The sequence below is a fragment of the Telmatherina bonti genome (genome assembly GCF_933228915.1).
Source record: "Telmatherina bonti genome assembly, chromosome: 7".
Taxonomy (NCBI): domain Eukaryota; kingdom Metazoa; phylum Chordata; class Actinopteri; order Atheriniformes; family Telmatherinidae; genus Telmatherina; species Telmatherina bonti.
Window position 1 is genome coordinate 21609695 of NC_136625.1, and position 21236 is coordinate 21630930.

The 21236-nt window shown below is 38.7% G+C and overlaps 2 protein-coding genes across 4 annotated transcripts; one reads left to right on the top strand and one right to left on the bottom strand.

The window, feature by feature from the left end:
- Positions 1–2761: 2761 nt before the first annotated feature.
- psma8 (proteasome 20S subunit alpha 8) lies at positions 2762–6221 on the bottom strand. Its single transcript, XM_079243030.1, has 7 exons — positions 6028–6221; positions 4404–4530; positions 4167–4291; positions 3867–3989; positions 3582–3701; positions 3309–3371; positions 2762–3218 (listed from the first exon to the last, which is right to left on the bottom strand). The coding sequence occupies exons 1-7, from the start codon at positions 6127–6129 to the stop codon at positions 3123–3125; spliced, it is 756 nt and encodes a 251-aa protein (XP_079099156.1). The 5' UTR covers positions 6130–6221; the 3' UTR covers positions 2762–3122.
- A 690-nt stretch (positions 6222–6911) lies between these two features.
- Positions 6912–17549, top strand: ss18 (SS18 subunit of BAF chromatin remodeling complex). 3 transcript variants are annotated; one of them, XM_079244144.1, is made up of 11 exons: positions 6912–7073; positions 7546–7622; positions 7695–7779; positions 8582–8738; positions 9724–9954; positions 10106–10276; positions 10595–10672; positions 11816–11938; positions 14114–14244; positions 14631–14693; positions 15928–17549. In XM_079244144.1, exons 1-10 carry the CDS (start codon positions 7008–7010, stop codon positions 14646–14648), a joined length of 1137 nt encoding a protein of 378 aa, XP_079100270.1. In that variant the 5' UTR covers positions 6912–7007; the 3' UTR covers positions 14649–14693; positions 15928–17549. The 3 variants fall into 3 exon arrangements, with proteins under 3 accessions (XP_079100270.1, XP_079100269.1, XP_079100271.1); XM_079244143.1 differs by lacking the exon at positions 14631–14693; XM_079244145.1 differs by lacking the exons at positions 10595–10672; positions 14631–14693.
- The last annotated feature ends 3687 nt before the right edge of the window (positions 17550–21236 follow it).

Below are 21236 nucleotides of genomic sequence, written 5' to 3' on the forward strand. Positions count from 1 at the left end.
GGGTATTCTTCTGGGAGACAAAACCACCGACAGGTGACTCTTAAGGGGTAACTCTAAACCATGCCTTTAGTCTCTTCACCCAAACTGTTGGTATTCCAGCACCTTTCAGGGGACACAAAGGTAATGACAACAGAAGATGAAGGCAGTATCTGTTACTCAGCTGCATTTTAATCTTTGGGATATAAGTGGAGAGTGTGTTAAGAAGCAAAACAGTTGAAAATCAATGTGTGCTGTGCATGTGTGCAAGAGAGTGAGACCGGGGAGAGAAAGAGATTTAAGGACAGAGGAGATAAGATGTTTGATATGAGATAATAGAGTGATATTAAAAAAAAAAAAAATAAAAAATAAATAAATAAAAAAAACACCCCTCAAGCTAAGAGTTAAAAGAGAACATTAAAAGAAACATATTTGGATCACTTATGGATATGTAAGCCTGTACGGCTATATAGTCAAACTTCATACTGATGCGGAGACCCCATAGGGTATAAGAGGAGGCAGGCCACCCCACAATACACAGATAGCGTATGCATGTGTGTAACTGTCGACATGTGACAAGCAGAAAAGGGACAGTGTTGAGAGCGTAGCCTTTTATGACCCAACACACTTTGACAGCTTGGTCATCGCTGGAGGACACAAGCAATGTTGCTTTTTTATCTGACAATTTTAAGCAAAACAACTCTCCCTCGATGGATTCAATTGTTCAGAGAGCGCCTTTGTGGCCGTGAGTTGAAGAACAGACAAAAACACGTCAGCGGCCAGTAGATTCTGCTCACTGTTAGCGAGAGGAGTCATACTGTCAATCTGTAGGACGAGAAGTGAGAGAAACTGTAAGTGATATGATGGGAGCTGTTTTTATGCAACACTGCGCTCTACTGGTTTAGGAGGTGATAACACATTGAGTCATTTGGCAGAAAATGTGAGCCTTAAAAGGAGGTATAATGTAACCATAGTTCCCCAGGGATGCAAGACTGTGTGCTTCCAGCCTTGAAGCACCTACCTTGTTTTGGACCCAAAGACATTTTGCACTGAAGCATTTTAAATATCCCAAAAGAGGAAGACTGAAATATAGCCACAGGTCGGAACATTATAATGACAAAAATTTAGATCCTCAAGAGTAAAATCTATCTCTGACTTAAAATTTAGCAATAAAGGATTGTTTGAATTAGCATGGGAAAATTGTTAAAATATTGACATTTGATGCAACAAAATATTCTAATGAGATAAAGACACGTGGAGAGGATTCCAGGTTTTTATCAGTGACTACAACATGAGAACTCACTTTGCCTTAAGTGTATGTGCATGACAGATGGAGAGATAAACTGATGTGAGGATTGCTTTTTTAAATCTGTTCTGCGTTCACATTGAGTGTTTTCCTATGTTTCTGCAGTTGGCTTGCAAGGTGTGTGTGTTCATACAAAGGGTCCACTGTCGACAGCCTGCAGCGGTGTGCATTCTTGCTCGGAGAGTACATGTCCTCGGGCCTTGTTCCTCCCTCAATGACCTCTGGTGAAGCCATTATTTTCTGCATTAATGATGAGCAGCAGCCAGCGATGGGAGAGATGGACTTTGTCCTGAGGCGCAGTAGTGCTGATTGTGGGCAACAACGCCAGCAAAAAAAAAAAAAAAAAAAGCAAGACAGAAGGAAAGAAAGAAAAAGAAAAGTCTTCCTTCGAGCAGTTTAAAAGACTAGGGGTCTTAGCAGAAAAGAATAAGCTGCTCTCGCTTTATTGACAAGATCAGATAGGCTTTGTAGCAAGAGGACTGACTACCTAGAATAAACTATTAATTCTACCTGGAGCTTGTTGGGTAACCCTTTTTTGCCAACAATCAGAGCAACAACCTAATAGAGATAGTGATATAAAATTTGAACTTAAAGTAAATTTGTAAGAACCAATTAGTGTACTGATGAACTGGGAAAAAAATGAGTTACACTAAACTAATTAGAATTACATTCCTAGAATTTAATGACATCATTGTATAGGAAGAATTACCTGAACTTTAATTTGTTGTCTAACGTCAGTCCAAACAACAACTTCTAACAACTCACAAACAAGTTCAAGCGCAATCACTCTAGTCAAGGCGCCCACTCAGGAAATCCTGGCTCAGGGAAGATGACTCTAAATGAAGGACTTTAGCATTCACCATTATGTCTTTGGTAGGAGTCAGAGGGAACCCCGGGGGCTCTTCAGCACAGCACGGCACAACTTTTCAAAGGGCTTCAGATTAAAGTCACTGAAAGTTCCCACTGGGGTCTGAGGCCAGGATCCCATTAAGCAGCCCTACCACACCGCCGGCCATAATTGTGTCGTTGAGAATTCAGAGCAGTGGTTGCTTGATAAGCGAATTTAGGGTGAAATAAAAAAGCAGAGGAAAAAAAAAAAAAAAAAAAAGACAGAAAGAGGGCATCTCATTGAGCAGCCATTAGACATTTCTTTAGCTCACCACTAATTTGTTTTAAATGAGTGAGGGAAAGGTGAGCACTTTGTAAAGCAATCAAGCCCCCACTAGTTTTAGGTCTGTGACAGAATGCTTAAAGATGAAAAAACATTGCACTTTATCGCTACGTACTTTAGTAGGGTTTCTAACTGCAGGTATTTTTACCACCACACTTCCATTGCAGTAGGATAAACAATACAAAGATTGAGGGTATTCTGTTGTTTACAGTCTCACTGAAAGGGCTAATGGCAACTTTCTCAGCTGATTCTATCTTGGAAAGGCATTTGGTGCACTGGTGATTAAAAAAAAACAACTGAACAAAACATACAAACAATTCCACTTTTATTGGTTATACATTTGAGACATTTGGTAAATGATTTTCTTTTTAATCCTGCAAGTGAAACAAAAGATCCAACTCCTAACTTGAGATACCAGAGTAATGTTTGGACACACCTCAAGTCGTAGGTATGTTCAAACAAAGCCAACTAAACAGTATTACAATATTATTCTTTGCAGCTGGTAAAAAGTCACTTTAAATGTGTGAAAACATTTCAGCAACATCAACAACTCTCAAGTTATGAATTGGCTCTTTACAGTGAAATAAAAGGAGTAAACCTTCAAACTAATATTCTGAACTCATATGATATTGTCATCCAAGTGCAATAAACAACATCTTGTCGACCATTTCAAGTGGATTTTTTCTGTTTCTTCTTCTCTGCCTCTTCTTCTTTTTCCTTCTCTATTTCAGCCACCAGAGTCTCAATTTCCTTGGACTCCAAAATCTATAACGAGAGAAAATACACAATTATAAAGATCATATTAAAGCTCAAACAAAAAAATTAAAAAGAATGCAGATTTCCCTCATTGCATACCTTGAGTGGTTGATTCCGTCTGATAACAGCAAGTTCAATATTTTTTCCTCCTGACTGGACAACCTGTCACAACAAATAATTATGTTTTAACAGCAATATAATATCAGTTCTAGTAAGTCTTGAGCTTTACATCTTGCCAGTTTAAATAAATAAATAAATCTTTGTATGTCAGAGGAAAATGTTGCAGTTTTCATTTAGCTTTGGTGCATCTACCTCATGCGAAAGAGCCCAAAGTGAAATATATGTTGCTGCAAAGGCCTACTGTCACCTTACCTCAAGCAAAGCTTTGATGGCCAACTTGATTGCCTCGTTGTCACCGGCGATGGCTTCATCCGTGTAATTTTTCTCCAAGAACTCTCTCACGGTTTTTGCACTGCGGCCAATTGCATTTGCCTGATATTTTCAGCCAAGAATGCAAAGTTCAATCATTAATATGTTTTAGGCTGACAACACACTTATTAAAAAGTCCAATAATGTGATGGATACACACACACAAAAAAAAAAAAAAAAAAAAAAAATCAATTTATGAAAAATAAATAAATAAAATGAGCCACTAACTTTCCAGGCATGGTAGGTCCCTGATGGGTCAGTCTGGTACAGCCTGGGGGTTCCATCGTAGTCAAACCCAACAATTAACGCTGAGATTCCAAATGGTCTGCGCCCATTGCTTTGAGTGTAGCGCTGCAGGTGGAACAAAAATGGGAATTTGCTCGCCTATTTTTGCATATTTATTAAAAACATAACAAGCAGCACCCAGCATGAAAGCACTAGATGCTTTTGGCTCATGAATGTTACAGACTTTAGATGGCTTATAATAATCTGAGTTAACAATAAATCAGCGGTACGGTGGTCACATACCTGTTTCAGTGTTGCTATGTATCGTGTGATGTATTCCACTGTCACTGGATCCTCAACTGTTAGCCTGTGGCTCTGGCACTCAACCCGAGCTCTGTTTATCACAATACGAGCATCTGCTGTCAAACCTTAAAAAAATTAAAACAAAGTTATATGACTACTATAATCTGGGTAAAAAAAGGACAAAATTAATTCATGTGGCAGGCAAGATATAAGGTAAAGGAATATTTTTTAAGGTACCTGCAAAGGCCATGCAAACATGCTCATCCAGTGCACATATCTTGCGGACAGTCCTTTCCTCCTGCAACTTTGCAACCGATTTCTTCTCCACACCAAGGACAACAATATCTTTACCTCTAATTCCCACCTGAGTAGAGTGAAGGAAAAAAGGAACAAATAAACAGATCCATATTAACTACTGATCATTTTCACGAAAGAATGTTTTCCCTAACAGGCTGGGCAGATGATGGAAAGACTCGCCAGTGATAAACAAAAATTAATATCAATAAGGAGTTCACTTGGTAAATTTATTTCGATATCACTTATGGGCTATTTACTCTTGGTCGTGCTTGTTTTTGGGATTGGGAAACTTAAACTTGCACATTTAAGTAAACAAAGGAAGAAAAAAATTCTTGAAACAAGGATCAAGATTTTACATTATTTTATTATTGTCCACTGAAGAGAATAACTATTAGTTCTTAAATAGAGCAAGGGATATCAAAATTTAATTATGTGTAGACCAGCTACATATACACAATATATTACATTTTGCATGGGAAGGAGGTCCATAAACCAAATTTGCAAGATCCTGCACTTCCTGTTTAAGCCAATAAGTTACACTATCAGGATATCCATATGCAAGTGACCTATAACTACCAAGATAAATCATGCCTCACCTAAAAAGTCATTTCAAATGTGTACAAAAAACAAACATAAACTTAAAGCATTTACAACCAAGTACTGAGGAATGATTATAATGATATGACCACACTTCTTCAGTTATTCAATAAGTATTAAATTTCTGGACTTAAAATCCTCTGAAGCAGAGCATCTCTCATTTATTTATTTTATTATAAACTTTATGTAACATATAATATGACAACTAATACCATCTCCCTAAATACCTGTGAGAAACAAAGATATGAAATAGAAAGTTAAAAAGAAAATACAGCAATGGGGGAAAAAAAAAGATAGTGCATGTTTTTTATTTTATTTTAACATTTAGGTTTTTCCAGTTTTTAAGGAATCTGTTAACTATGCCTTATACACACACACACACATACACACACACACACACACACACACACACACATATATATATATATATATATATATATATATATATATATATATATATATATATATGTGTGTGTGTGTGTGTATCAAGCATGTCTCGCTCAGGTCCCTGCAAAGGGCAGCTCACACAAGCGTATTTTATCGAACCACCAGTAAATGGTTTACTGCACCTATTTTAAAATATGATCAAGAGGGATCATTTAATCATAATTAAACTCTGATTGAAATACCAACTCTTTTCTGACTATACTGTCCTTCCAATCACTATTTATCGTAACCACCGCTTTGTGGCTCAAAACCGAAAGTATTGGGAGTGACACAGCGACAAAATGCTAACAAGATGCATTTAAAAAAAAAAAAAAAAAAAAAAAACCCTGATTAATTTTATGCTGGCAGACCAATGATTACTATTTTTTATAGTCCAACAGGAATGGAAAATACAAAGCACAGTATACTGTGAGTCAAAAAGACATCAAACAGAAGAAAGAGCAGAGTTTCTGCTAGCCGCTAATTAGTTCGCTAACAGTGGCCACGTTAGCTTTAGCATTAGTTCTACTTAACGCCTTACCGCTGTAGAGCCTTTCTTTACAGCTTCTTGTGCATACTCCACTTGAAAAAGATGTCCATCAGGAGAAAATACAGTAATTGCCCTATCATATCTTGCCGCCATCGCACTGCAAGATAAACACAATTACAAGAAAAAGTTGAAACCCCTACCAAATGATTCAGCTCGTTAGCAAAAAGCTACTCACTGTGTAGATTGAAAACAGCGCCTGCGCCTTACCTATGAACTTCGACTATACCAAAACGAGGTTCCGTAGAGGACAGTTGTGATTAAAAACAATAATAAAAAATTATTATTATTATTATCATCATCATCATACATAGATAAAAAAAAATAAGCAAGAATAAAAAACGCATTTTTATTGTAGTTGGTTTTTTTTTTTTCTTTATTTAATTTTACCTACACAGGAACCGAAACAGATTTTGCAGAGTGGCGTTTCTACATAATGCAACTAACCAAAATGTGAGAGAATATAATCAATTTAAAAACTAAAACATATTTTTTTGTGAATATGTTCTATCGCCCCAAAATGCTTTCATATTTTTAGGTGTGTTATATATGTGATACGTGTGTGTTTAAAATTTTCCACCTGTTTCCTTTTTCCTTTTGTAGTTCAAAGCACTCGGCCCATGGCCTTTTAGTCTCGCTGTGGGCTCTTCCACTATATGAAAAATAGGTAGAACTGTGATTCAACGAAAGAAAAATATATAGTTTATGCCAGCTGCGTACACCAATTATTACAAATATTGTCGTTTAAATAAGCTTAACATAAGCGTCAGATATCATTTCACATCTAAAATAAACAATGAAAAGAACAGTGATTTTAAACGTGCTGCTGCCCCCCCCTAAACATGGACCACTGTATTACGAAATTGCATCGTATTCAGGAGGACTGTGTGATCTGAGTTCTACCGATTTGTCTTGTGTGTTAGCTACTTTTGACTTTTATGCTTTAGTTCGCGTTCATTAATCATAATATCACCATGTCGGTGGCATTTGCGCCTCACAGGCAGCGTAAGGGCGATATAACACCCGCTGGAATACAAAAGGTAATTCATTTTTTTCATCGCGTCGCATTATGGAGTCAATGTATCAAACCTTGCTAGCCGTTCAGATTGTCAGTGTTGCAGTGCCCATCCAAGACCCGCTGTGGGCAGATCGGAAACATTGTTGCAGGGTCAAAGCGCGGTGAATATGAATTTCTTTGGAATCCGGACGCCATGTGTATCTTGGGTGGATCTATCCGACTGACGTGTAATTGTGTTGTAGATGAATGGAGGCCTGTGGTTTTGTTAGCAGAGGACAGCTAGCTAGTGAGACGCGTCTTTTGTTAGCTTGAAACGCACGCTCACATTAAAAGAAAAAGACTTGCCCTTTGTTTGCAAATTGAAACAAATTAACTACCAAAAGGAACATAAAAAGCCATATCAAAGTATTACATGACACGATTCTTTAATATTATTGTTTTTTTTATCAGAAGTAAAACGAATGTCCCATAAATACGAGCGTTTACTTTTGCAGTTACTTGATGAAAATAACCAGCTCATTCAGTGTATAATGGACTTCCAGAGTAAAGGAAAAACTGCAGAGTGTTCACAGTAAGTCCCTACTGATATTTGAACAGTAATTATTGTCATATGTGGAATATTAACAACCCTCCTTTTACCCAGGTATCAACAGATGCTGCACAGAAATTTGGTCTACCTGGCCACGATAGCAGACTCTAACCAGAACATGCAATCTCTCCTACCTGCTGTAAGTATTTGATGATTGTGAATGAACTGTACAAAACACTGTGACTTGCATTCCTATGAGCTCATGTTAGGCTCATCTGTCATTATTAAGATTCTCCCATATTTTAGTCATGATTTAGAGGAAGTGTTGAAATAGTTGATAACATATTTAAAAGCATATATTTATAATATATTTGAAATGGGTGTGACAAACGTATTTGTGATTATCCTCACAATATCAGGTAATAGTTTTTTCATTAAGTTGCACCATTTAACATTGAGAATTAGTATGTTCTTTAATGTGAGGGGAATAATTGAAGATCATCACCTTATGAAAATATTAACCTTGTCGCTTTTCCCACACCGAGTTCTGCTTGGTGTGTGAAAAAAGTCATGTTATAATGTTCTCATGGAAGCTTTTGAAAGTATGGATACAGTAGAATCCAACATTCCACTTATCATAAAATGATTTTTAAAAAAAAACCAAAAAAAAAAACCCCAAAAACGTCTAGATATCCTGTGCTTTGGAAATTAAAATTTCTTTTCCTTTTGAGTATTGTTTATTTTACATTAGCCTTATTTAAGTCCCAAAGTATGGAGATGTTCAGTGAACTCATTTAAGTATTTCTCAATGTTGTTTTTGTTTGTTTGGTTTATTTGTATTGTATTGTATTATTTTATAATGTGGAACATATTCTCAGTTACTATTATAACCAGTAATTTGAGTGTTGTTTTGTTTGTTTTTAAATCCCATTTATTTTCAGGCTCAGATCGGTTTCTTGGACGCTAATGTGTATTTTTTTTTCTGTGCTTTTCACCTCCAGCCACCCACTCAAAATATGCCCATGGGCCCCGGTGGTATGAACCAGAGTGGACCCCCTCCTCAGCCTCCTCATGGTCACAATATGCCCTCTGAGGGTATGGTCAGTGGTGGCCCTCCAGCCCCCCATATGCAGAACCAGATGAATGGACAGATGCCTGGTAACTCACTCTTTTCCCACCTCTGCTTCCTCCCCTCTTGTCTTTCTCCCTTCTCTTTCTCCTTCTCTATTCAGTTTCTGTCTTGAGTTGCCTAGCAACACCACAGAACTGTGAGGGAGGTTGTTCTGCTGAAGGATGATGTCACTTGTTTAGCTGCTGTGGTGATGTTAAATTTGGACTTTGTTTAATTGTGGTTACAGGTTATATTCTCCAAGTGAAGCATCACATCATACTTCATTTGTATTGTATATAGATTTCTTTTTTTCTGTCTGTCTTTAAGTCTTTCTTTCTGTCCTCCAGATTTACAAGAGATTGTTATAGATTGAATGGAAACCAACATACCAGAACACCATACCAAAAATGACTGAAACAAATAATTTGATTAAAGGCAACCCCTTCAATCCATTTGCTGTATACTTAATAAGTAATGCAGTTTGTTGTGTTGTCAAGACTCTAAAGTCTGACCTAAGCAGAATCACAATATGACTGGAGCATAGGTACCTGCTCTGGGATTCTGGCCAACTGTGTCCCATATAACATAAAATTCATGCTTTCTGTGTCCGAATCAATCGAGATTCTGCAAATGTGCATATAGCCTCATACATTTTTTTGTCTGGTATGTTGTTTTTATGAAAAAGATTGATCCTCAGTTCACATGGTTACTCTTGTTAAGTCTGACCACATCACAATTTAATCTGGTAGATCTGTTTAGAAGTGTTTTGCACTGACATGTATCATACTTTTTATTTGCAGAAGTTATTAAGCAGATAGAAAGTAAATAATGTGATGAAAGAAAAGCTCTGAAATTACAATAGTTATTGAACTTTAGCTGATAATGGTGTCAGTCTACCTTATTGAACTGCAGAACTTTGTATAAATCAGGACACATTTAAAGGGCTTTTTGAAGTTTCACTTTTTCTTGTGTCTATTAAATGAGAATTTTTATATCTCCTTCTTTTTTTCCTCCTCACTATATCTTTTCCAGGTCCTAATCACATGCCCATGCAAGGCCCAGGTCCAGGCCCTACCCAGCCACCCAACATGCCCAGTGGCTCTATGAATATGCCCCCCAGCAGCCATGGCTCAATGGGTGGTTACAATCACACAGTCCCTTCTTCCCAGGGCATGCCAGTTCAGAGTCAAATGAATATGACCCAGGGCCAACCCATGGGAAACTATGGGCCTCGACCAAACATGAACATGCAACCTAATCAAGGTAAAACAACACATCTGCTAGTTTTCATGCGATTGTATTGATTTCTAGAGTCTTATCTCTAGTAGTAGTGCACGTGATAAGACACATGCTATTACTTTGGCTTATCTGTCGAACTCAGTTTGATAGTTAGCTCAATGTCGGTGTACTACAGGCCCAATGATGCATCAGCAGCCTCCATCACAACAGTATAACATGCCTCCTGGTGGTGGAGGACAACACTACCAAGGACAGCAGAACCCAATGGGCATGATGGGCCAGGTCAACCAAGGGAATCATGTCATGGGGCAGAGGCCAATGCCACCATACAGACCCCCACAGCAAGGTATACCCCTCAGAGTGTGTCTCTCATGTGTGCCAGTTGTGAATGTTGGCCTTTCTTTTTTGCAGCCTTCCCTCCTGCATTTCTTACTTCTGTTCCTCTTAATTACATCTATTTCCTATCCGGTAGCTCAGTCATCTTGATGAATAAAGATGTAACCTAAAGCCTCCAGACGCTGTAAGATTAGTGAAGTGGCCAAGAGAAAGCTATTTAACAAGAATTAGTGGCAGGGAATCCATCCTCTCTAATCTTCCCCTTACACAACCAATCCAACAACACCTTGAATCTACTTGTGTGTATGTTGTGTGTATGTGTATGTAGGACCCCCTCAGCAGTACCCAGGGCAGGAAGACTACTATGGGGACCAGTACAGTCACGCAGGACAGGGAGCCTCAGAAGGTAGGAGAAACTCTCCAGTCACTCGGAGAAGATGAGAAAGAACCCAGGAGTTGTGTTAAAACACAAATGATGTAGAGACTGCGGCAAATCCAAAATTTCAGTTTCTTCATTATTTTCTGGGGAAATCAATGCAAATTTAGGCTCTAATAAGTAAAAATTATGTGGAATCTGAAGATGCACATTCACATGCCAGAAATACACCCTTTAGAATAAGGTGTTGTTCCTTCAGAGGTGACAAAACGTCCAAAAATGCAGTGACGAGAGACGTGAATGAGATTCAACTGTGACAGCTGTATGAAAGTTGGGTAGAAGTCAAAAGTCAATGCTTCATGCCAATAACTACACAGCAAACTTTTTAAATGCACGTTTAGTGCTGCGGCCAGTTAGTACTTTCATATTCTTTTAGTATTTCTACTTATGTCTGTGTCTACTAACATGCAGAAAACATCCAGCGCATGAGCAACTTAGAAACCAACAACTGTTTTGGACAGATATGACGCATCAGCTCGAATCACAAGTGGATACACTTGTGATTTCTCTAAGTTGGTGTGTTTGATGTTGGTATTATGGAATGTAGCGAACACATTTAGAAATAAGAAACTTAGAAATACAGAACTTCTTTGTCTTTGTCCAGTTAACATTTAGTTTTATGTTCTTCATTGTTTTTTTCCCTTCTACTGACTACCCTGTTTTTCTTTGACCTTTCAAACACATGTTTTGCTCTTGAAATGAAGAAAATGAGGGCGATTTGAAAAGAGGGATCAACATGAATTCTTGAGGCAGGGCTCCTAATAATTAGCTATTTACATGTTTTCCCCATCTGAACTGAAATGGGCAAAAAATGAAAATATAAGCAAAATCTCTGACCCTAACCTTAAGTTTGAATATCTTTTAATGGCTTAATTTTACTATATATATATATATATATATATATATATATATATATATATATATATATATATATATATATATGCGCTAAGGTAATACTTTACGGATACAGTTATATTATGCACAACAGTTACTTTTATACTTGCTGTTTTTGTTTTATCAGTATAGGAAGAATATCTTGTTCTTTCTATATGTGTATTTATCCCTTTTAGTCATCAGAATTTTGTCTTAAATGTGTTTTGTTACTTGTTGTAGGTAATGCCCAGTATGGCCAACAACAAGAAGCATACCAGCAAGGCCCACCACAGCAGCAAGGCTATCCTCCACAGCAGCAGTACCCAGGTCAGCAGGGCTATCCACCACAGCAACAAGGTTACGGTGAGATTCCTCCTCCTCTTTTACTTATTTGTCCTGTAGGAGGCACCATCAGCCTTCTTTGGATGCTGTGCTTTGTTGCAGAATTATAATTTCTCCTGAGTGAAATAGAGGTTGTTATTGCTTCGGGTACATCTTCACATCATCAGGAGTAAAGAATTAAAGGACTACCGTAGTGAATTGTTATAATGTTTCAGTTTAGTGGAGGAAACGTCAGCAGTCGTTACGGACATGACATGAGTTTACTGGAATTTGGCAAGGTTTCTAAATTCAAAGAAATTCTCATTAGCCATACGCTCAGGGGTTGTAGCACATCTTTGCTAAAACTGTGACTGCTCTAATTTGGGAATGTTATCCATTCCAATTATCTTCCATTTCTCCCCACAACACTTGTCTTTTTGTCTTTAGGTAGTAGTGTTAAACTACTCTGTAAGTCAGTAATAGATCATCCACTGCAGAGGCCTGATGCCTCTATGAAGTACGTGTGTGTTTGAGAGTAAAACAGAGAGGAGTTTGTGTTTGGCAAATAAACGGTTGACTGAAAGTGATATTTATGAGATATTAATAACTCGACTTTCTGACACCGAAAACCCACGATGGGTTCTGGTAAATTTAACCCAAACATTTCCACACCATTGCATTATGAGTTGACCCAAGCACTTCTAGTAGCTGTTCATACATATTAACATTAATAGCAATGTTTTAATAAAACGCATTTAAGAACGTCTAAATGTGTCCGCAGTCCAAGTTTAGGTCTTGAATCTCTTCGAGCATTTTTTCCCTCATGTAATTTTTTTCACTGTAACTTTGTGTCACTCACCCTCTGTCTGAGCCAGAGCTCATACTGGTAATGAATAAGTAGAGGCTGTGAGGTGAGCTCCATCTGGCACACACACACGCCTGCTCTCTCAGGCCCCCACAAGGTTACGCACAACAGCACAAGGCATTATGAACGCCTAACGATGCTGCGTGGGCTTCATCTGACTTCAACGCCAGTCAGGCTTCGCTCGGTCCTTCACAGCGGCTGCAGAGGTAGTTGTAGTTTACATGGCTGATGAAGAACTTAATTTTTTGCTTTGTTTTTTTACATTTAAAAAAAAAAAAAAAGAAAGTTGCTTCTCTAGTAAAGACCGCCCAAGTATCCTTCATGTCTCTTTGCATAAGGAAACCATTGCCTGATTCACTTGAGCTCATTGATTACGAACGTTGAGGAGGCCGCCGAGTGATGCTAAAGTAACAAAAAGTGCAGAACACAGATGGGTAATGAACACAACCAGAGATACTTTGTCTCTTCCTGACTTAAGACTCATTTATGCTCAGCACTGAAGACGGATTTGCAGACAGACATTTTTGTCTGTCTCATACGTTGGTTATGCACATAATTTGGTCTGTTTTCAAGGGGCTTAGCTGTCCATCGCTTGACACAGAAAATAGAGCAGCACTCCTGGAGATGTAGAGTTGTATAGCTGGCACGCAACCAGTGAGAGAAACAAGACAGAGAAGAAGCTGACACAGAAACCGGCAAATAAAAAGCACCTGAAGAAGAAGCAGAAGTGGTTAGGAACAATAAAAAAAAATTTGTAGTTTTATTCTTCTGTTTCTTGTGGCGTTATTGAACAGTTGTAAACAACTTTATAGCTGTGTATTACTGCTGCCAACAGGTGTCAAAATGTGGAAGTGAACTGAACGCAGCACTGCCCACTGACTTAACAACTGTTGCCACTAATGCACACATTGATTTATGAGGGTGGCGACGTATGATCACGTTTGAAACGGACATCCCCATTTATCTACATAAGGGAGCAAAAATGGCCCTTTGAAGTATAAACCTGTGGCTGATACTTCCATGGAGCTGAACTTAAATAATGTTAACTTTTCATCCAGATTTGATGAAGTTTATTCAAGAGGAAGGCTTGGACAAGACAAGTTGATTTGTATAGCACATTTCATGTACAAGAAAACTCTAAGGGCTTTACATAAGTCATTAAGCATTACAGATGGTGCACAGATGACATTAAAAAGCAGTAAAAGGGAGTAAAAAAGGCCAAAGTCAAAAAATCATTTCAAAATCATACATTTGACATGCCTGGTTTAGTTTAGGTTGTTGACATTGCTGATAAATGGAATTTAAAGTGTTTGAACATGAAGAAATGACAACTTAGTCCTCAATTTTTGTAGGTCCCTCCCAAAGTGGCCCAGGACAGTATCCCAACTATCCACAGGGGCAGGGACAGCAGTATGGGGGCTATCGCCCTCCTCAGCCGGGACCCCCACAGGGCCAACAGCAGCGCCCTTACGGTTATGACCAGGTGAGTATAGTCACAACACTGGAAAATACCATAAATGTGTCTATACCTAAGACTTGTTAATCTCTTGTAAAGCTTGTTGCCATAGTGAGTTGTATATTTTGCATAGCATAACAATAGAGATCAATCTCAGTGAAACTATAAGTTAGATATTAACAAGTATTGTTATATTTGTTCTTCCCCAAAGAGTGTATTTGTTACAATATTTTTACTTGATACCTAGTCTTGTTTATATTTTTTGGCTAATGTGGTGAAATGTGAGTGCTTTAAAGAGCATGATGCTGACTGTTCCAGTGATTTAAAGGAAGATCCATGTTCTGCCCTGTATTTCCTGTGGTTTTATGTTGGACCACAGCTACACTTTGATATCTTTATTTTTGAACATTCAGGGGCACATGAGGAAATAAAGAAGCGGGGATTTGAACCCCAGACTAGCTCTTTAAGAAGCAAAGGTAATGGTTGTTGTAAGGACCTCAGAGTCCAGCCTAGACACTTGCCCACCAGTCATATGTTTCTTCTGCCTCTCTGTCTTTTTCAGTCTTTTTTTTTTTCTTTTTACTTTTATGTTGCTGTTAACCAGGGGTGTAACTGTCCGAAGACAAGCCAAAAACTGCCCTTAATCTCCTTATTTTTCTTTTCTCCCCTCCCCTTGTTTGTACACAATTAATCCGCTTGATAGGGGTGTAGCAGTACATAAGCTTGTTCCAGACATTTGTTTTAATCTTAAATTTTCATAAATTCAGGACAGCTCATGAACCACATAGTTTTTCTAATTAAATCCCTTAGACCGGTACCTCTGGAGCTCTTGCTCTACCCTCACTAGTTGTCATTTATCAGCTGTTGCATTATTAAAATAAAAGACTGCATACACTGTATAGGAAAACCTTTCCTTTGTGTTCATCAGGTTGAAATTCTAATAAAGTTTTTCCAAACACCACAGTGTAGTCTCCATTGTTGACAAAAAGAGAAAAACTTTGCTACTTTGCAGACTGTACATCTGAAACTGATCTGCAGGCTGAAAATGTTTATTTAGTAAACCATTACTATAGACTATTATTTCCTACTTAAAATGAAACTACTTGGTCCGATCACCAACTGTACTTGGTATTTATGTGCTTTGAGTGTTGCACTTTGCAGTTGGGCACTTGATTATTCCTCTCTTTTGCACTAATATACTACATTATTATTATTTCAAAGCAAATTTTCAAACCAATCCATACATTTCTGTACTGTTACACCCCCTGATCCTTTAATGATTTTTTTTACTTGCATCCAACTGTCAAATAATTGTTTCAAACTTGTTTTTTTTTTTTTTTTTTTGTATGCACTTTCCCCACACACCAAACACATATTTTGACCCCTGTTTAGATAAGCATCAAACACTGCCGTATTTGCATTGGATTTGTCTGATTTAAAGCTAATGTGAACTATTTAGTGGGGAATAATATCCTCCGCTCTGCTGCAGCCAAAAGCTGGGGTTTTGTGTTGGAATTTAAAGTTCACAAGTTGTAAGGCCTTGCTGCCACCTGCTGGTCAATAAAAGCCAATGCAGGCAGAAATCATGGTCTTCTGTATGATTTTTCTTTTGTTGAAACTGAATGTTGTTGAAGATTTGTGAACATAAGCTGTTACTTTGTGGTTGTTGAGAAGGTCAGTAACATGATTCTGTCATATTTCACTCCGCAGGGCCAGTATGGAAATTACCAGCAGTGAGGGATGGTCACAGCAACCTTCACAGTTCTGCTCTGACGTCTGTCTGAGCTTTGACCTCTGGTCAACTGCTAAGCAGACTTAAATTATGGTTTCAGCTCAAATTCCTTTGGACACAAACATACACCATTCAAGACGACCAGATACATTTTTTTTCCCCCTCTGTGGACTTCTATCCTTGCCTCCAAAATGTATTCCTGTTTATCGTGCACATTGACATAATAATGTCAAAGTCCATGACTCACCCTCTGCTCCATTATGTCTCAAAGCAGCAATGCCTTAAAAATGGAACTGCCTTATCCTTTAGCATTGCAGATTGTGAAACAAGCTGACAAAAGTTTGGATATCAAGTGACTCTGATGTACAGTTTCAATCTCCTATGGTGCATTGTTTCTCTATTCTTCAGTTCCCTGACCATAAGAAGCAATAATGCCAGCAGTGGGGAATTATGAGGGAACTTAGAGGTGAAATGATTTCAGCGCACCAGGTGAACTTCCAGCTAGACCATGGTACATGTCTTGATGTATGTGATGTAAAAATATATTTTATGCTTTTTAGATCAAGCTAACTTTGTATAAGACATTGAAATCTAGTACTAAAGCGGTGTTGTTTATTTGAGAAGTGTATGTGTCAGTGTTTTTCTTTTCCTTTTTGTTTGTTTTGTTTTTGTTTTAATGCTTTGTAATGACAAAGAATCCCATCAAGCACATTTTTATTTGTTGAGTGGTTAGACCTCCCATGTCAGTGACATTGACTTTGTTGATTTAAAGTGTTGGAAACAAGTAAAAATTCACAAAATTCCTTAAAACACAATTGTAAACAGCCTGCCTGGAACTACAAATGTTTCTTACTTGAAAAGGCACAAAAATGGCTGTGAATTAAAGCGGAAATTTGTTTTGTTTTGTCAAGTTCTGCTTTTGTTTTGACCACCACCCCACCCCAACAATACCACAGCAGAATAATGGCTATAGACATTAATTAAAAAAAAAAAAAAAAATGTATTCAAAGAGGTAACATGTAGCAGATGCGGGTTATGAGTTCATGCCCTCTGGAGCCCTTTTTCTCCACATAACACCTCTGTCTTGTCCATTGACCGCAAGCTGGTGAACAGTAAAGATCCAGCTTGGTTTAATAGTTCTGACCAGTATTTTGTGTGGTTTTTTTTTTCTTGTTTTAAGTCAGCAATGTTAGTTGGTTAGTTGACAATGCTGGAATCTTGTCTCCCCTCTGAATAAACGTCTAAGTTGATGTCATTCAAATAGTGTTGTGTGTGTGTGTGTGAATAATAAAGATTGTTACTGTCAAATATGTAACATAAAATGTGAAAATAATGTTCTCAAATGGATTCCTTCACAGTAAAGCCTGGTTGTGCAGTTTTGTTTCGGGTTTTTTTTTTTTGTTTTTTTTAAATCACTGGCTTGATATCTGTATTATGGTGCATATTTTATTGATCCAATATGTACAGCTGCATAAAGAAGAGGAGTTCATTATCCTCTGGTATTGTTTATATGGCTGTTTTAATATTTTTCATTCTACACCCCATTCAAGTGGTGGTCACATTTGTGTCATGGCAATGTAAACTGTACATTATAATAAATTGGGAGAATCTTTAATATATTTTTATGTGTGATTTATGGCATATGAGCTTTTTATTAAGATGAAGATGCTAAAGTGTGTCCATCTTGGTTGCATAAACAAGATGCAAGCTATCAGCGCTGTCTTAATGTGACAGTATGATATAATTGTTTTGTCTTTATCTGCTTGGAAGTAGGTTTCCAACTGATAATGACCCTGCCCTGCTCAGCAGCATGTCTGCTTTGTCCAGATGCATCCAGAGAGGTCCAGAGCATATTTACACCCAAAAATTATCTTCTGTGTCCCTCTTTTCCACCCCCTCTGCTCCCTCCAGAGAGGTAGAGGGACTACCTGTCACATAGGGTGGGAGCTGTACAGATGGTACACCAGATGTGTGGCCGAAACACGTGATGGGAGACTGGTGTTTGGTGTTAAGAGGGCCAGAGAAGGCTTGGGGTTTGCCTTGGTGCAGGTGTTGAGCATGTGCGCGCAAATGCTGCAGAGCACTTCAAAGAAAAGAATATAGTGGGAACTTTATCCGAGTGTTTTTATGTTTACATTTCCTATGTGCATGTGTACAGATTTGTGTATCCCTGCTCAGATTTAGTGGCATTGGCTAGTCACCCCACACCACCCTGCTGCTCCACAGCTGGCTACCCCACCCTTCCCAGCTGCTACTGGGGCTCCCCCTGGCCCCTGTGCTTGGCAGAGCTTGCGTTTTGGGCGCTCCCCCACCAGTTCTCCCTGGCAGCTGCTGCCCTCAGCTGCGCTTTCGCAGACGGTATTGGGGTCGGACAAAGTCACTCCTCCTGTGACTGTGTCTGGGGCCGTTGTGGGAGGAAGAAGATGTGGCAAGGAGACTCTTACCTCCCTTAAATCTAAACTGATGTGCATCAACAATAACTTAGTAAGGTTGGGGGCAAACTCTGTTAACCATTAAAAAAATATAAATATATATATTTGTGTGTGTATCTGTGGCTAGTTATTTATGACTAAATCAGCATCTGAAAATGATCTTCATTTTCTACAGAACAGAAGTTTCTGTCTGTGTGAATCTCCAGTAAAAGGTTTCAGGGAACCGTTTAACCATTCCTGTTCTGTGACGGCGAGGCAAACAGTGATGTGGCAGCATCATTAAAGAGGATGATTATCTTGTTCAATATTTTGATAATTATAATTCAGGGCACCTTTCAGAGGAGGCTCCCAGTCACTGAGGAGAAAATGACATTGTGATCATAGCTGGCAGGCAAGATGTGATCTCTTTCTCTCCGACTAACTCTCCCTTTCACTCTTTCATACCCACACTCTCAGTGTGACAGAAAGTCTATGGGGAGGTATAAGAGGTAGTTATGGGGGGGAATGCAGCAGCCTCCACAGTTTAATTGGAGATGTGTCACACTAAATAAATGGTGCAAAAACAAGCGCTGACTGGAGGCTTGAGGGAGGGGCCCTGGGGATGCAGCCTGTTTTATTGGGCAGGAGCTTTGCACCGCTCCAGGGTGAAATGGGGCTATGCACTGCTGAGATACCCTCCAACCACCAAACCACCATGCTTCCTGAAGACTGCTGTGGAGGATAACACAAAGGCATTCATTTAGCCCCGCAGAGAAGCATCTTATTGGTCATGAGCAGAAGTTGTGGGAAAACATGCTGACCATTGTACCCCGTCCGCATCGTCGTTTGCAGTTTCAAATTTCCACTTGCAAGAAAACAAATCCATAATTGCAAAATCTGGAGTTAGCGCTGTCTGCCTCACTCACTCTTAGATCTTCTCTATGTCAATTTCTGTTTTGAGGAGAAGGCAGCCAACAGCCTCCAGCTTATTCCTTTTCTCTAGGTGATCCACATATGACCTCCAAGTTACCAGGAGAATGTGTTTTCCAATATTATATCGATGTTAATATTAATGTTGTCTTGCATTGCTCATGCAGAGTGTGTGTGTGTGCACCTTAGATTCCAGAGTTCATGGCATGAGTTTTGATTTACCTCTACAGTGTGCTGCAGTAATTGGATATGACACCATTCTCTCTGCTCTCCCTGGGGGACATAACAGGAATCTGACTATTATGGCCCTAGTCATGAATATGTCACGACGGCGGCAAACAAAGGCTCCTGATTTGGATAAAGCTTTTCTGTATGTATGATGTCTCTGCACTGATATATGAGATAAATTCGGCAAAGCAAAATTAGCTCTCTGAAAAAGCAATTTGCAGTGTTTACAAAGAATGATTAATTGCCATTGTTTGAAAGAAAAATAACATATATTAGAGAAGACTTTCATTACATATTCATCATCATGTTTGCCAGATCCATTCCTGCTTTTACAAATAGGGACAACTATCATTTAGCTTTCGCATTTAGCTTTTTATTTATTCTTTATTTTATATTTTTGAATAAAAAAAAAGAAAGGATGTTTCTTTGACACACAAGTTAAACCCCAGAAAGACATTATTATGCATTCATTTGATGTGCAGTGGTTCGTTTAAATCCCATAGTTTGTTGATGGTTTAGCCATCAAATCAAATTGAGAGTGGTGTTTTGTATGTGTTCTAGCCTCAAAAAGTAGTGTCTGGGTAAAATAGCAGGTATGGTGATATCAGTATTCCCACAGCTTGCATAATTGCTGTAATTTGCTTTCCCTTTGGGTAATCTGTAAACATGGCTGTTTTGATGTTTTTGGCATCCTCCATTGGCTGAGCTCTCTCCTCCTCCAGTGGAGCCCCCATCCCAGCCCAGGGTGACACAAATAGATCCTTCCCCAGAAGGTGCACGTAGTTCCACATGGGCACAATCAATACTACCCAGTCATCGCTAGAACCATGGCGGTATTAAAAGCACCCCGTTAGCCAGCTCTCACCATGCCGGTATTTTAGGGAAATAAAGTTATTGATCTTCTTGGCTTCTGGCGGAGTATTAACCTGAGTCTACAAATTAGAATGTGGTCATCTGGACACATCTGCCTGCAATGTTCCAAAAAAGCCAGGCCCAGGGAGGGAAAAGCAGGGCTGGGAGGCCTGCTGGTTCCAGTGATGAGAGGAGCGCTACTTGACGCCCATGTCGGAGCAGGGGAGGCGTCTGGATGCCCAGGACTTCCATTAGAGGCCCAGGATGGTGGAATGGGTCGATGTTGTAAGGTTTGGTTGGGGGTACTCCATCTCAAATCAGTGTGGTTCCTCCCCCGATGTCGAGGGAGAGGGGGCTGACCCATAGTAAAGCCAAGCACCTGACAAGAAGAACAATGAAAGAAAGGCTTGCTGCTACCACTGCTTGTTCTGCTGTGTTGAAAACTGTCTTTTTATTCTATTTTGTACATGCTTAAAAACCTTTCCCTAAAACCTGCTGTAAAGAGTTTATAGTCACCGACTTATCGCAGATGAAAATATAGTAACGAGTAGTATAACAGCAAGCTGCAATGTCTTCTTTTAAATGATATGTTCATCTGGTACACTACAAGCCTTGAGTATGAACCACTGATTTCATATTTGCACTTTAGAAAAGGCATCATTTACATGATTTCTTATGCTGCCTTATGTATATATGATCACATTTTTGATACACAGTACCTCCAACACTTGCGTGTAAATGAGTATCAGTAAGGACTGTATTCTTATCTGTTTTCCATTAGCAAAACCTTAACCCTCATTTTTAAAATGAATTTGATCATATTTTGAATCTTTGTGTTTATTTAAACCTTATTGTACATTAGAAGT

Coding starts and splice junctions, on each gene's coding strand:
- psma8 (XM_079243030.1), bottom strand. CDS start 6,129: ATGGCGGCAAGATATGATAGGGCAATTACTGTATTTTCTCCTGATGGA. Junction 3,990..4,166: donor ACATAGCAACACTGAAACAG/GTATGTGACCAC, acceptor TTCCACCTGCAG/CGCTACACTCAAAGCAATGG. Junction 3,702..3,866: donor GGACCTACCATGCCTGGAAA/GTTAGTGGCTCA, acceptor TGAAAATATCAG/GCAAATGCAATTGGCCGCAG.
- ss18 (XM_079244143.1), top strand. CDS start 7,008: ATGTCGGTGGCATTTGCGCCTCACAGGCAGCGTAAGGGCGATATAACA. Junction 7,780..8,581: donor TGCAATCTCTCCTACCTGCT/GTAAGTATTTGA, acceptor TTTCACCTCCAG/CCACCCACTCAAAATATGCC. Junction 11,939..14,113: donor ACCACAGCAACAAGGTTACG/GTGAGATTCCTC, acceptor CAATTTTTGTAG/GTCCCTCCCAAAGTGGCCCA.